General features: G+C 41.7%; 1 protein-coding gene across 2 annotated transcripts in view; it reads left to right on the top strand.

The window, feature by feature from the left end:
• Nucleotides 1-16,888, top strand: part of Dync1i1 (dynein cytoplasmic 1 intermediate chain 1) — a 300,797-nt gene that overhangs the window by 192,980 nt on the left and 90,929 nt on the right. For both annotated transcript variants that reach the window (XM_050123836.1, XM_050123835.1), the window contains exon 9: nt 7,554-7,679. In XM_050123836.1, the coding sequence (XP_049979793.1) occupies nt 7,554-7,679 (126 nt within the window). The remainder of the gene's footprint in view (nt 1-7,553; nt 7,680-16,888) is intronic.

Genomic DNA, 16,888 nt, shown 5'->3' with positions numbered 1-16,888 from the left:
TCTCTCTCTCTGTCTCTCTCTGTCTCTCTCTCTGTCTCTCTCTCTCTCTCTCTCTCTCTCTCTCTCTGTCTCTCTCTCTCCCTCTCTCTCTGCAGTTTGCCTGTAGCTCTTTGTAGGGGTAGCACCATGACATTTCCTTCTTTCACAGCAGCATTTCTGTGGGTGTTGTCCTTGTTCAGTTCCTGTTTAGGAAGACATAATATTGAGGTAGCGTTGATCTAGCTCCCCTTGCACTTCTAGAAGACATGGTGTCCTTTTCTGATCATCTTTTACAATCTCTCTGCCCTGCTTCCTCGGTTTCCAAGCCTTAGATGCAGGAGTTGTGATGTAGATAGAGCAGCCGGATCTAGGTAGCCCATGACCAGCTGTACTTGGACCAGTCATAGTGTTTTGCAGTGGTCTGTCTGCTACAAAGAGAAGCTTCTTTGACGAGATGTGAGAGCTACACTTGTTTGCGGGTATAAATATAAGTATGTAGAACACAGAAGTTGGATTAGTCAGTGGGTGTTAGGAGGTTCTTTAAGATCCATGTCCTCACAAGCCCTTAGAAGTTGAGTAGGTTTCCACAGCAGGCACAATTTCCCTCACGTTAAGTGTGCCATCTGACTGGACAGCGGTTGGTCACAGCTAAGATGTGAGTGTCACTAGTCATTGTCATTCATAGGCATGGAAACTTGGTCAGACTACTGACTGCCTCCCTTCCTCAGCAGCTTGCATGGCATCTTCTGGTGTTACAAAAGCTAGTCCTCGGGAAAGAGGCTTCCATGTCTGACCCAGTTTAAACCCTTCGTACTGTGTCTGAAGCACATGTTGTCTTTAGCAATAGAGGTTACCTTCGGCCTCAGAGAGACAGCCAAAGGCAATAGCAGTAGACTATATTGTTTAGAGAGTTTCTTGCACTTTTCTCATCGACAACTTGAAAGAAGGTTTTTCATGCCTGGTGCTGGAAGTTTTTCATCTGTGGCAAACTCCAAACTCTGCATCTCCCTGTCTGATGTCAAAACTCTCTCCACATCTCCAGCTCAGTTAAGCTTTGTTGACTGCAACACACTTTTTCTCTTGGACTGCTTGACTCCCTGTTAGCAGCAGATCTCCTGGGCAGATGTCCCATAGCTCTGGCATCTCTAACATCTCGGCATCTCCAGGGCAATGCAGGCTTCACCTTTGTGGCTTCATGCAATGGCTTCTATACTAGGTCTACATTCGGGGACACCTCCAACAAATGCCTGGCCTCAGCCAAGCTCTGACAAATGCCTGGCCTCGGTGGCTGTCCTTAGGCATGAAGGCAACTTCAATAACCCATTTTTTCTATCTTTAAATCTAAATCCAGAACCACGTGGCCAAGTTCCGCTGCTTACTGGGTCAGGTGAAGCACGATTAATAAAAGCTCAGGGTCAGAAATTGGGGTTCAACCTGAAGATCTGTAAAACAAAACAGCCAGCCACTGGCTTTTACCTCGACCTCAGCCCAAAATGGTGATCCTGCCTCCTAGAATCGCAGAAAGAGACTGTCTAAAAGCTGTCAAGCTCCATTTTATATTCCTCTCTAGGGCTGGGATCAAAAGTGTGCACCACTGGGATTAATGGCATGCACCACCCAATTTCTATGGCAACTAGGGTGGCTACTGGTATTAAAGGTGTGTGTCACCATAATCTGGTCTGTAAGGCTAACCAGTAAGACTGCCTTACTCTCAGATCTTCAGGCAGTCTTTATTAAAATACATTTGAAATGCCACTACAGGCTGGAACATGGCTCTCTTGTTTAATTAAATCTTCACCAGCTTTCTTTGTTTTTCTTTACTGCCTAAGCATGGCTGGCCTTGAACTTGCTCTTTAGACCAGGCTGGCCTCACACTCAGAGATCCACCAGCCTCTGCCTTTCCTGTGTTAAAATTAAAGGCATGCACCACCACACCCAGCTCTAAGCTTTTCTTTAATTCCTTTCCACAAGTTGGAAACTTAGCTGAGTGGGATCTTGCCCTGAGGTCACCACTCCCTTTATTCCATTTCTTAATCTGTTTATCTCCTTGGACAAAGAACTTAGCTCCATTTCACTTTCCGATGTTCTTTTTCTTCTCAAATGTTTTTTCTTGCTCAGTTTGCTCCTTGTCATAATATATCTTCATTAAAGTTACCATTCATATCCACATGACAAAGTCTATACTAGGCTGTTTTGAGATTTCTTCTACCAATGGAATTAATCCGAAACTCTTCACTTTAGCTTCAGGTAAACTCTTCAGACAAGAGCAAAAGGCAGTGACTCTCTTCACCAAAATATCACAAGAATGATTTCTAGGCAATATGCTAAAATTCTTTTCTGAACAGCTCCCAACATTTCAAATCATAATCAGCTCCATTGTCTTCCGTGCTCCTACTAGTAAGTCCCATTAAGCAGTGCTTAAAGCATTCCACTGCTTTCCTAACCCAAAGTACTAAAATCTAAATTCCTCAAAATGAACACATGGTCAGGCCTATCACAACTATACCCCACTCCTGGTACCAATTTCTGTCTTAGTTAGGGTTTACTATTGCGGTGCAGAGACACCATTACCACAGCAACTCTTATCAAGAAAACATTTAATTGAGGATAGTTTGCTTACAGTTTCAGAGATTCAGTCTGTTATGATCATGAAGGGGAACATGGGAACACACAGGCAGATATGCTGAAGCTAAGAGTGCTACATCTTGCAGGCAACAAGAAATCGACTCCCCTGTCACACTGAGGCAAGCATGAGAAAAAGAGACCTCAAAGCCTGCCCCCACAGTGAAACACTTCCTCCAACAAGGCCACACTTCCAAATCATGCCACTCCCTTTGGGGTTTTTTTTTTCAAACCACCACAAAATCTTTTATCTCCTTGGTTAACTTTATTACTTAATATTTTTAAAACTAGTATGGATAGGAGTATATGTATGATCTCCTTCATAACATATTTATTATTGTCATATAGAAAGGCTACTGATTTTTGGTAAACTAACTCTTAATTCTGACACTTTGCTCAATTTATTGATAATATCTAGAAGTTTTCTGTTAGAATTTTTGGTATCTCTTGTGTAAAATATTATATCATCTGCAAATAGGGATAATTTAACTTATTTTCCTATTTGGATCACTTTGATTTCACTCTCTTGTACTTTTTGTATAGTTACATGTTTTGCAAATTTCCCAACTTCTACTGGCTTGAACTTTCTTGCCCATGAAGTGTTGATAAATGATGATACCGAACTTTCATGCTTTCTGTGGGTATTAAATAAACCATTATCTCTAGTTGACTGGTGTTTCAGTGTCTGGAACATAGGAAGCACTCAGTAAGTATGACATAGTTGTTAGAGTAGTGATCATAATGGCATTAATATTCAACAAAAATAACCCCTGCTCTCCGCTCCCCAGAGTAAATTTCAAAAATGTTTGGGCTCAGAAACTTCTGTGAAAACGCCCTGAGTATTTCTCACCCTCTCATCACAAAACCTATAAATTAATGCTCTTTGAACATTTTCTTCTTTAATAATAATAATTTTTAATAAAATTTTACTTCTGGCTAGATTAAGTAAAAAGGGGGAGCTTATTGGCAAGCTAATAAAGTAAACAGGGAATCCATGGAAGAGGTAAAGACCTACAACTCAGAGAAGGAAACAACCATGGGAGCAGTTTGAGGAACCTCACCAATAAAACATGGTCCCATTCAAAATGTGCATCTAAGTTAGAGAACACCGTTAGGTTGTTTTGGCCAAGTATCAGCTCTGCTCTTCGTCATCTCTGGGACACTGGGCATCTCTGTGTTGTGGAACAATTGCCAACAGAGGGTCCTGTGGGTCAGTCAGATTCAGTAAAAATTTCCTCACCAACCTTCCTCCTACCGCAGCTGGCAATCTCCCTTGTCTCCTTAAAGCCCACAAGTTACCACTGCTGCTTCTCAGATGTCCCCACCAGCTGTCTCCCTGAAGCCCCCACCCCTAACAAGTGTAGCTTTTCACCGTGCCACCCTCAGCACAGGCCCACGCTTCTACAGAACCTTGACGGCACTGCGCTCCTCACACACACCGTTCCACTTTAGTGTCTGAGCTGATGTTCTTCCTCCATTGTGTCTTATTTTGCACTAGCCATAGGTGGGCTCCCATAGACAGACTATGTTAACATGAATATTCTTGTCTCATGTTGCATCTGATGCCACCTTTTCTTTATGTACAGACAGCACTGGACACAAAGCCACAGTGGGCAGAAGGGGATGTCGCCCTTTGAGCTCAACTGGCCTCCACAGGGTTCCTTACTTTGTCATGCATGAGCAATATGACTTGGAACCTGTCACTTCCCAAGGGTTCATCTTCCTTGTCTATAGAAATGAGTAAACCATTACCTTCTTTATACAATCATGAGTAACAAGTAAATGAAGACATTGCCCAGTTCAATGACTGAAACATAAGGCCCACTTAAAACATGCTGCCTCTTTCTCTATAGGAAATGTTAGATTGTGTTTCTCTTGAAGACCTAGACTTGAGAGTAAAGCTAGTAATTTCTGGGTAAAATTTCTCTAAGTTAAATATAGGTTAATCCAGTCCTTATGAGTAATTAAATAAGCAGAAATTTCACAATTGTTAAAAGCATAATATTAAACATTTAAATTTCCATAATTGCTTGGAAACTTGATAAGGAGTAAATATGACCAGTCATGCTCAAACAAATAGCCTTTTAAAAAGACATAAAAGAGGAAACCTTTATAGCAGTCTGCATGAGATAAGATATAAGTCAGTCCCTCTGCACCTTGTAATCCCTATTATAGGAAACTTTGCCAAAGGCATTGTCCTGGTGTTTTCACTAGCTCACGGCCTGTTTGCTACAGAAACTTAAAAGCCAAACAAGTTAAAATATTTTTAGATGGAAAAAAAAAGAAGAAGAAAATCTGCAAGTGGGTGTGAACGATGAGACCCAGATGTGAAGCTGTGGGATGCTACTCCAGACACATCTGGCTGCTCTCTGGCCCCTGCGGTGGTGGTGTCGGTGTTTATAGACTTGCCTTTTCACATGTGACATAGTTAAACTTCAGATGGGCAGTCTGGAGACTTGTGTGTTTATCTGGATGTTAGTGTCATTGAATGGGCTCTGAATCAAAGGCCTTGCTTAATAGGCTTTGATTCATCTGCTAAGGCGCATTTTCTAATAAAGAATGATGACTTCCCTTGGTGGCCACATCCATGTGTGTTGTAGGCCTATTCCTCCTCTGAAGCAACCAGTGAGCTATAACTCTCTGTAGCTGAAAGAATGAATAAAGCCACATCGAAGACTTAGGTTTAATTATGGTTCATATGAAGGAAAAGTCAACACTCACATTTATATGAGTATTGTTCAATTTGAATATATACATAGCATAGCTAACAGGAAGAGAAAACTAGATAATGTCTGAGAAGAGTTTCTTAGGAGCTGTAATAATTCTGTTGTGTAACAGAGACTCTAACGAGAAGCCCAGGTGAGAATGGCATTTGTGCGATATGTGTTCTAACTGAGACATCACTCACGAGTCTCATTCTCTTAATTTGATCACACTCAAAGCAGAATTCATGTAGGGCAAGAAGATATTTTCAACATGCCTTTAGAGCAGTGGTTCTCAACCCTCCTGATCCTGCTACCCTTTAATACAGTGCCTCATGCTGTGCTGACCCCAACCATAAAATCATCTTTATTGATACTTCATAGCTGTAATTTTGGTACTGTTATGAATCATAATCTAAATATTTTTGGAGACAGAAGTTTTTCCATCAGGGTCGTGACCCATAGATTAAGAACCATTGCTTTAGAGCTTTCCTCATTGTTGTCTGATTGTGCCTCTTATATCAATGAATTTAATTACTGTGTGTTTCATAACAAAGGAAATAATATTTATGCAATTCCAGAGTTACTGAAATAAAAGAGTTTCTAAAATAAAAATTATAATTATTCAATACATTTTTTTACCTTATCACATTATATGCTGGGAGTCATTTAACTATGGGTTCAGAGATAAAACAACAATAACAACAAAACACCCTGGTTTAATACTCAAGTAACTTGTGATTTAAAGACATACACAGTGAGAAAGGAACATAAAGCAATTGAACAAGTGCTTTAAGAGGGGCATAAAACATAAGGGTGCTAAGAAACAAGGGAGAGATAAATGGTTAGGATTGTCTAGAGGACTTATATCTTCACTCAGTCTCAAAGGTGAGTTAATAAGTAACACGGAAGGATTTTCCAGTGAGCATGAGATCAGAATCCTAGATACAGAGATAAAACCTGTACGTCATGGGTAGAGAGTGTTCATGGGTGAAAGAAAAGGTCACAAGATCTTAAACAGGAGCAATAGAGAAAGGCATACCAGAAAGGATTCTACACATTGTGGGTTTTTCCTTGAAAGCCATGATCAACCACCAATTGTCAAACCAAGGGTAACTTACCAAATGTGTACTTTACAAATTTGTCCTGACACAGGATGTAGGTGGGCATAGGCTGTGGGAAGTCCAACACAGGCACTATAGAGAAGTCTCGTTACCCTTCCTCATCAGACAGGAAATTCATTTAGGTTATCTCTGCCCTTAAGAATGAAAACAAAAGCGGATGGTGGTGGTCCACACCTTTAATCCTAGCACTAAGGAGGCAGAGGTAGACAGCTCTGTAAGTTCAAAGCCAGCCTGATCTACAGAGTGAGTTCCTGGACAGGCTCCAAAGCTACGGAGAAACCTTGTCTTGAAAAAGAAAAAGAAAAAAAAAGAATGAAAACTAAATGTAGGTTCGAAATGTATGTGGTACTTAGTGATAGACAGAATGTGGGTGGAGAGAAAGGACGAAGTAATGATGAAAATAGAATATCTGGTTTCACCAGTAAGGTGAACACCAGGTAGGGAGCACTGGGCAAGCAGTACCTTTGTCAGAAAGCCTATCAGAATATTCTCTCTGGGCTGCTCCTGGTACTGCTAAGTTTCCTGAGGTCCTGAGCAAACCCTGGTGGACAGTTAAATACTGATATCTACATCCCTGAGAAATATCAAACCTATGAGAAATTTGGAAATTATCAGCATATTAAGATTTTAAAAGCCATTGGGATTGACAGGATCACCTAGAAAGAAGGAAAAAAAATTAAAGGAAAAAGACAAGAAGTGAAAAAAGAGCCATGTCTAGGAATGTGTGACAAAAGGAGCATCTGCATGGGTTTTACAAAGTAGTAAAAAAAGAAAATCAGAACAGAAAGTTGTCATGGAAACCAATATGGAAGAAAGGTAGGCCAAAGTGATTGAATCTATAGGGTTTCAACATGTTTCCAGTTTGGTAACCACACATGCACACACAAATGTGAAAGACAGGAGAGCAGGGCATATTGATTTGTTATTAAATGTGCCAAAACTAAAGTAAATAGGACCGCTTGAGATGTGTACCACAGCACAGATATGGGATGAGAAATTTCTCACGAGGTAGCTGTGGTGATGTAGACTGATAGCGCATGTAGACGACAGAGATGCAGGAGCAGCAGGAGAAGACCCCTACAGCATCATCTGAACGTAATGAATCCTTGTAACCTCTTTCATTCAGTACCCCGAGCTGATGGTGGCTTCCTACAACAACAATGAAGACGCTCCTCATGAACCAGATGGAGTGGCCTTGGTTTGGAACATGAAGTTCAAGAAAACCACACCAGAGTATGTCTTCCACTGTCAGGTAGGAGTCAGCAGAGTAAAAATAATTCCCGTCTCCTACCAGACCAAACATGCTCTGGGCTGTACGGCATCTGTCTTGGGTTGGGAGGAAGAACTGAGTTTAAAAATGGAATTGTTGACAATTTTGGAAAGTTCCCCCACAGTAACCTAATGTTTTGGGAAAGTGGCAGCCCTCTTCAAATGGTTAGGAAGCCTGCTTGGGGACTGTGTGTCATTTTCTTTCTATTTAAAACAGCCCCCATGCGGATGAGTTTATAAAGACCTCGCACTTATGAAGAACTTGTGGCGTACCACTTCCTCTGCTCAGAGTGGCGTATGTTTGCCCACCCATGTGGACACCCTCAAAGCATTACCAGACGGGTTCCCTTCTGTCTCTGAAACACACTTCAGGGGATACTGCCATTTCTAAGTTTGTAGGCACCATTCTGTTCTGGAGATAATGATACTTTAGGAACTGAGTGGGGGGAAGATTTACCACCACTATTACTTGAATTATTGAGGAACATGGATGGAGCTTCTACTTTGCAAGTGCAGATTCTATTGGAGAGTTGGGGATGTTTTGCTCCTTGTGCCTCATGACGTGTGTCTTCTCTTCCATTTGACACACTGGGAGTGAAATTAGGCTCCACGTGCATATGCTCAGCTTTGCCCTGTCGCCATGACTTTGCCCAAATGACAGGCCTTAGCGCTGGCCAGTGCACCACCCCTTGATTAATGGGATTGTGCACAGGAGAATGGAAAAAACATTCTACCTCAGAATTTTAGTTCCTCAAATATTAGAGTTTGAAGGTACCAAGAACAGCCCTGAACACAGGCATCTAAAAAGGTGGAGAGATAAACCTGCTAGCCTCATCCCAGCAAGCTCTGTCCATTTTCTGTCTAAGACCTGAGCATCTTTTTGAACTGAAATGTGTTTACACTTTAGGACATTACCAGATATAATCTGAGGAACAGGAGCACTGCTGGAATGAAAGGCCCAGCGTCAGTGTGCCTGAGTAACCGCTAACTCTGGCATGCTTTTCTAATTTGCTATCTCACAAACAGCTTAACAAGAAGTCTCGGCCTATGTAGTAAATAACCTTTATTTTCTGGACCTTTGAAATAAGAACAGTTTTTTTTTTTTTAAGATTATCAAGTTTGTCAGTCTGATAGACTCTTTCTGTAAACATAGAAGCACAAAATCCTAATTTTGTTCAGTTTTAAGGGTTTGCTGAATTGCCAGGGAAATACTCTAAGGATTATGGGATAAGAGGAAGCACATTTCTGAAAGTCAGGGCCTTTTAAGCTGTTTTGATATACAGAAAGCATAGCTTTAATTCTAAAGCTCTAAGAAGTAGTCTAGTCCATGCCGTTTCAGTCAATGCTTATGATGTTTATCATAACTTAAAGTTTTCTAATTATATTAACCAAGTCCTGGTGGCCTGCAGCAATTGTGGGTAATGTGGTTAATAGTCACAATATCATATCGTAAACAAGCCAATGGATCATGATAACACTGAGTAAAGAAGCAAGGACCGAAGGTCTTTGAAATCATCAGATTTTTCTTAACATTATCTGTTTCATCATGATACAAAGCTAATGCCAGTACAAACTGAGGCAAGCACTATCCCTTCTATCCCTTCTCATGGCAGCTTGGGTATCATTTACAAATGGCTTAAATAATTATTGTGCTTTAGATTTCATTTCTCATTTAAATGATCCAATATATGTTTTAGAAGAAAATATGGTCTGGGTTTTATTTTGTTTTATCCAGAGTATGCGCAAAGACAAGATAAAGTCTCATAAGAGTTACCAAAAGATGCTGAATAAAATCTCTTCACTTCCCAAATTTCCCCTACTGTCTTTAATTCATCAGGTGACCAGAAACTGGTGGCAATTTTAACCGCTATCTGCTATCCAAACTGGGAAAACTGGTCATCTGACTATTATGCCCAAATCTGTGAGCTCCCCCAAAAACCAACAAGGAGACAGAGTCCCTTATGTAAAAGCAAAGAGCCTTTATTTTATGAAAGTTTGAAAACTCGGTCTTTCTGCATGTCCAATGTATTGAAATAAATGGAGAGCCATGAGCTCAGTTAGAGTTGGGTTTTTATAGTAGTAAAGGTTGGGACGAGAGGTTTCTAAGCTCCAAGACCCCTGATTGACTGACATTTGTCTGGGAGTGTCCTGGTGAATGTGTGCTGGAAGGTGATCCTGTCTACAGTGGTTGGAATGTTAGGCATTTCTTTAGATGGTCTGTTCCTGGGTGATGCTCGGGTAATCTCAATTTGTAGTTCTTCCTGCAACCAGGTATTGCTTCAGGGTAAACTACTGAGACTCAGGCTCAATCTATTCTGGGCAGGGAGTGTGGGATGACATGTTCCTTTCCACAGCCACTTCAAGCTGACATTGGGGCATTGTTATCAGGGCCCAAGCAGGTTGAAAGGCTAGCCAAAGGTAGAGAGGGAATTCAGGCAATGGATCAGACTCTCTTGAAGGGACAGGGAGTGTTCATATCAGCTGGACTGGTCCACACCAGCTTTCAGAAGTCCAGGGCTCGCCACCATTCAAAGCAGGATGTAATCAGAAACTGATGCTTAGATGTATCTGCCAGCCAAGTGGAAGCCTATTGAGATAAGTTTAAACTAGGAACAGAAGTTGAAATTTAGAAAAAGAGCAGATCACAGGTGTCTGTAAACAGAAGGATTAGACTCATACCTTTGAGTCCTATCAAAAACTACAAATTTTGATTAGAAGCATGTATATTATTTTGCTGTGCAGAGAACTATGTATGGTAGCTTCAGAATGAGCTAACAAGTTGGCAATAGCTTTGTGGAAGGATCTGGATACCTTTCACTGTTAAACTGACATTATAACTGCCCTAGCTATTAATACTATCAGAGATCTCAGAAGAATGAATAAAGTATATCTGAGTACAAACCAAATAGTTTCCAAATCTATTAAAAATGACAGGGACCATAGTTATACCCAGGTCTCCATAGCATTGGAGGCAGAAGTATCCAGAACATCAGTCTTACTGTCTAAGCCAGGCCCATAAGGTGAATGTTTCTTTTTCTGTGGAAGAGGGACATGGAAAAGACTGGCTGTATTTTGTTTAGGCAAAGGTGGTGCAATCAATTCTCCAAGGTCCTGCTGTCTGTCCACAGTCTGGCCCGGGTCCTGGCAGCAGGTGTTGCCCTGGGGCATCTTCCCAGTGGTCAGCGTCATCATAGTCCAGGTGGAGACATCGTGGTGTCTCATAATCTTCTTTGGAGACCTTGGATTACTGCTAGGATCTCGGAGTCTCTGTCAAATATAATATGCTTTTTAATCATTACTTTAAATGCCATATTCTGCAGATCTCTGAAGTATGAGGGCTGCCTAGGTATGTCTGATTAGACAAACTTTATTTCTCATTATTTGTTCTAAGTTTGACTTTGTAAACATATACGGGGAACTAAATAAGGCTTATTCATGTAACTAATCATATCAGTACTTTAAGGATGCCTGACTAACTTGCATTTGCTAACAGTCTATAATAAGTTAGCAGCTTTCACAAGACTAGAACTCCACACTCTGTAATGATTTTGAATTAAAGCTAATAAAAAAAACTGAATTAGTCATTCCGAGGATAAACACAGAACAAATTGATATCTAATTATTAATGTTGTCTCCTGCAAAAGGCAAGGAACAGGCCCCAAAGTAAAATGGGAATAGGAGGGAGTCTAAGGGTTAGCCTTGCCCTAGGGCAAACTGAGACTCAGGTCTACCTTCCTACTGATCTATAGAACCCACTTTGGCAAGTGTGTACCAAGTTGCCCTGGGAAAGCTTCCCTGGGCCCCACATTGACACTACAACTTCAGATATAAGTCAAGGCTATTTCATTTAGTTACACATGCATTTGACGATACTTAACAGCAAATCTATGGTCTCAGTTATGAAAGAGGTGGTTCGTGTAAGTGACCTTGATATTCATGAAGAACACATTTAGGAAAAATGAAAAAAGGTTCTTGTTGCAGAATGCACTCTACCATCTAGTTTGTGCCAGTATCCAATGGCTCTTAAGTGTTCTAACTGTAGCACCTGCAGGGAGCGAGCTGTAGAACCAACTTTCTGGAAGATGAAGAGAATGAGCTCTGAGAACCCTTGGGAAAGAAGGGAAGGCAGAGAAGTAACAGAAAAGTAATCCCAGTCAGCCCTCTCTATCTGCTGGTTCTATATCCATGAGGTCAACCCACCGTGGCCTGGGGACATAAACTATCTGTACTGAACACACACACTTTTTGTCATCACCCTCTGAGTAATAGAACAATAAGTTGCATAGCATTTGCATTGCATTAAGTATAACCAACAGTGTCAACAATATACAGGGAGATATGTACAAGTTATATGCAAATGTTATACCCTTAACATAAAGATTTGGGCATCTGCAGACACTCAAAGGAAAGGAGGTCTTGAAACTAGTCCCCAAGGATACTAGGGCACAACCATGTGAAATTCTTCGAAAGACTCCTGGGTATATTAGACAGAGTTTTGTGGGTTTTATTTTCCCAGAAAACTAGAGCCAATGGGAAATACATATCAGATATTCAAGAGCAAAAGGTATTCAGAGAGAGAGAGAAAGAGAGAGAGAGAGAGAGAGAGAGAGAGAGAGAGAGAGAGAGAGAGAGAGAAACTTTTAAATACATTTACCCTTAAATTCTGGCAAGCACAGAATCTATGGAGTTGGCCAGAAGGTGGAGGTGGAGATTTAGATAATGGTGAATGCTGTGGTCCTAGACTGAAGTCTATAGGATAGGCCAGCAAGTCAGAAGTTCCATGCTGCTAATACAATCAGTTCCTCTTTGGGAACCCCTGACCCTGCTCTGAAGACTTTTACCAGATTATCTGAAGCCCTTTCTCCTTACTGAGGAAAATCCACTTTCCTCAAACTTTACTGACTGAAATATTAATCACTATCTAAAATAAACTTCCCACTGACACCCAGACTAATGTTTCACTTATAAACTGGGCACAGAGACAGAGTAGCCAAGTGAACATATAAAGTTAATACTCTGTTTTCATCCTAAGCAGTCAGGAAAACAGGATCTTTCATAACTCCTAAAATTAAATTAATTGCTGGCCACTTTGGGGTGGCAAGCAACTAAATTCACCTGGAAAGTTGAACTTGACGAGACTATGAACATCCCTCAAAAAGGACAAAGCATGCATTTGAATTCACGGGGAGTGAGTCCGTGGCACTAGGTCTTTCAACATACACAAGTATTGAGAGTCCAGCGTTTACATCCCTCACCATGCGCTCTCAGTGACTGCAGACTAGAAAGTGGCTCAGAAGAGCCATGAAACAAGATAGGGACCCGTGAATGGTACAGCCAGGTTGACTTAAGCCACATTTCCCCCCCAAACCACATCCTGTGCCATTCTGTACCGGTAAGAGAGGCAACCACATGTAGGTGTGTGGCCTTGTGCCATGGAGGAAGGAGGGTGAACGGGGAAGAAATGAAACAAGCCTTTACCCAAGTTGATTGTTATAACATTCTGGGTGACCATAAGAATGACTGCGGCCTGGATCCTGTCCTCAGAAATTGTGATTTACTTCATCTGGGGCGTACATGGGCAGCATGGGCAAGAATAGGATCAGCAAAGGTTTCTTGCTGGCAGCTTGACATTCATAAGGCATCAAGTTGTTACTATTCTAACCTGACTGGGAAAGTCAGCAAGCCCACAGAATTCCAGTTACTGTGAGCCATTGGGCTTGGGAGCTCCCTCCTACAACCCCAGCACTCTGAGTGTACGTGGGGCGGCTTGGGACTCACCCCTACAACCCCAGCACTCTGAGTGCACGTGGGGCGTGCTGCTGAGGAGCGGGCACTGTGTGCTGGAAGCCATCTTGGGATACATTTTTCTTCAGTTCCAAGCCAGCTAGAGCTATAAAATACAAAAAAGTCAAACATATATAAGAAAACAAATGCCCTCCCTCCCTTCTGTCCTATGACTTCTCTCCTACACCTTTTCTGACTGCCGATAAATTTTATTTTTTTAAACCAGTGCTTTCAGGATACTAGCTCACCAAAATCAAATCAGTTGAGTCCTCCCTCTCCTGTGGCGTCCTAGTGACTTAGAGGTTAGATGAATTAGTTGGCTCTAAGACACCGGGGCTGGGGACAGGACAAGGTGAGCGAGCCTCGTGGTGACTATATTTTCATCACTTTAGCTAATCATTTCTCGAAAATCTCCATTGATTTTTTTCATGTTTCTAGTACATACTTGCAAACAAATTCGGTGACTCATAAAACTATTGTTTCTGTAAACAAGCTTCAACTCAGTTTCCCATCGGCAAGACCCAATGAGCTTTCAAGCTAATCACAAAAAAGCTTTCAGAGGAAGGCTCATTTTTCTGCTATGGGGAGGAAAGACCAAATACCTTGTCCTTCCATGGGCGGTTCATGTGTGTGTGCTCCACGCTAAATGTTTCATGTGGGCACCAGGCCTGCCTTTTCTATTTTCACTTCAATAAAAGCTGCCTATACTTGGAAAGTACTGGTACACTCTGCATAGAAATCAGCCCTGTGGCCCCATCCCAGTTTGGCAGTGCTCCTGCTGCCTTCTGTAGTGGCTTCTCACACTCTCGTTAGATTATATGTCTGACCACCCTGCATCGCTGCCCTGCTGTGGTCTTTCTCTTTAAGACGGAATGAAGAGAATCAGAAATATCTATCTTAGAATTATCTGCATCCAAGTAAGTAAAAATGCTTTATTTAGTGACATTGTGGTCACAGGGTTTTTCCCCCTACTTTTCCTGATTTGGCTTCTTTGTCCGTGGCCTCCTCTTTTTGAGGATCATCTGGCAATCGCCTCCAACTGACCGTGGCTGACCCTCCATGGTTCTGCCGGCGAGTGACATGTGGAGCAGGACGGTATCAGCTGACCCTACGGGTGCCAGCGTTGAAACCCCTCAGCTATTTTTTCCCCTATGTGTGGCTTCGGTTCTCATTAAGATTCTACAAAGATTACAGATGGAATTGCAATTGGTGGCCTCAGCTGCCCAGTCTTTGGGCCTGCTGAGGTTCCCAGTGACCTCGAAAAGAGCTCCGCCTGTAAGAAGCCACAGTAAACCAGCGAGAGCGTGGACTGTGGTGGGGACAGGGACAGAAAGTCGGACATTGCATCTCCATTTCTGACGGTTAATCCAGTTAGCTAACCCTGAGTGAATTGTGGTGGCTTTGTTGTGCCCCCTGACTCCATAAAGAGAGGCCCTCCCCAGCCTCTGGTAGAGTTGTGAGCTTCATTTCAGTAAAGTCAATTTCTCACCAAATTTTGTCCCTCCTCCAACCCAGACTGAGTTCATAGTCTGAATCTATAAAGCAACATTATGTGTAAAATTGTTGGACAACAAGCTCTAAACGAATTTAAATGGATTTCCTAATTTATATTGTAACCAATAAGTATTAGAACCTGCCTTAATTGTTTCTTTATTATAAAAGATATTATCACCTTTCTTATACCCTATCTGGTAAAAAGGAAGAAGCATTTTCAGGTGTTTTTCTTGGATTTGGAAAGAATCCTTACTAGTGACCAAGAAAGAAAAGAGAGAAAGAATAAGAGGTTCTTCAAAGATCGTGCTTTGCTCCGTAGTCCTTTCCAGTCCCTGGCATTTCAACTGAAGCACTTCATAGATGCTTTGTAATGGGAAAATAAACTCCGTGGTCAAGAATATGTAGGCCAAGGAGAGACCCAAACAGTTCTCAAATGAGATATTTAATGTATCTCAGAGTAACAAAGCAGAAGAGACTCTGCTATAGCTATGACACACATTTCAGAGTACAGAATCATGGAAAATTAAAGGTTGCATATATTAAGAACATCAAAGTAAAATCAGCTTCTTACAGAAAAGAGTAAGATGTCCTGGATCATCTTTATCTTCTGTGGTCCTCTGGAAAAAGGCCCACGGGACTTGAAATAAGATGCTGAAATGAAACACAGGCATGAGGGAACACTTCATGATGCAACTGGATATGACTGATTTGATGACTGGTACTTAAACTAGATAGTGATTCTTTTAAATAAAGCAACAAGCACATCATTTTCCATTTGGCCCAAGAAGCTAGAAGCAGAAAAACAGCCTTTCCAGGTTTTATTCATCATTTACCCCCTTTTTGGAGCTTCTTCAAACAGGGAGTAACACAAGGCCTGGGCACAGAGGTGTTCGCCTTTAATCCCAGCATTCACGAGGCAAAGGCAGGTGGATTTATGTGAAGCTAATGTGGTCTACATAGACAGTTCCGGGTCAGCCAGGGCTACACAGTGAGAACCTAATCTCAAACAAATAACATAAGAAGTAGAATTAGTCCTTGAGATAGATCTTGGGAAACTAGGATTGTTGCATGGATTATAGCAAAGAGATGGAATTCACAGTGATGGCTCATCTAAGCCCAGTAGTAAAGGGCTATTGAGCCATTGACCAATGAGCAGTGAGGAACTTGATGCTGCCACATCATAGGCATATAGCTCTGAGTAAGGTGTTATTAATTGTTTCCTCACCTTTCCATAGTACAGATGAGCAAGCTGAAGCTTTCTGTTATGGTCACAAACAGTACCCCATTAATGTACATAGACAGCCAGATGTGGACCCCAGAATTGCATGTGGCATCCATTCTCCTAAATGTCCTTTCCTCGACCTCCCATTCCTGTGCTATAACAACTCTCTGACAAGCACTATGGCATGCGTGTACATAAATGGATGTGTACACACTCACACACACACACACACAAACTATGCATCCATGTATATGTATGTAAAATTAGATAATGTGGATATGTTTATCATCTTGGGATGCCATAGAAAAATGCAAAGATTGAAGGTGTACAAACAACAGCAGCTATTTCTCACTGTTCCAAAGCCTGGGAAACCTAGGAGCAAACTGCTGACTGGTGGGCTTTCTAAGTAGGGTCTCTCCTCCTGGCTTACAGAGGTCACCCCCTTTCTGTGCCCTCAGATGGTGGAAGAAGGGAATGCAAACTCTCTGATGTGTCTTCTGATATCACCGATCCTAACATATCGGAGCCCACTCCCTCCATGATGTCATAACTTTAATTATGCACTGTTTCCAAATGTCACCACAACCATTGTTAGAGCCTGAACTTGGAGCATCAGGGACACAGCTCAGTCCACTGCAAAAAGGAAAGAACTTCCTGTTTTCTCCTTTCACTGTTCATGCATGGCAGCTCCA

Source organism: Alexandromys fortis, unplaced genomic scaffold (genome assembly GCF_014885135.2).
Source record: "Alexandromys fortis isolate MF-2015 unplaced genomic scaffold, M_Fortis_MF-2015_v1.1 scaffold_214, whole genome shotgun sequence".
In the NCBI taxonomy this organism is placed as follows: Eukaryota; Metazoa; Chordata; class Mammalia; order Rodentia; family Cricetidae; genus Alexandromys; species Alexandromys fortis.
This window is presented reverse-complemented; position numbering and strand designations above follow the sequence as displayed.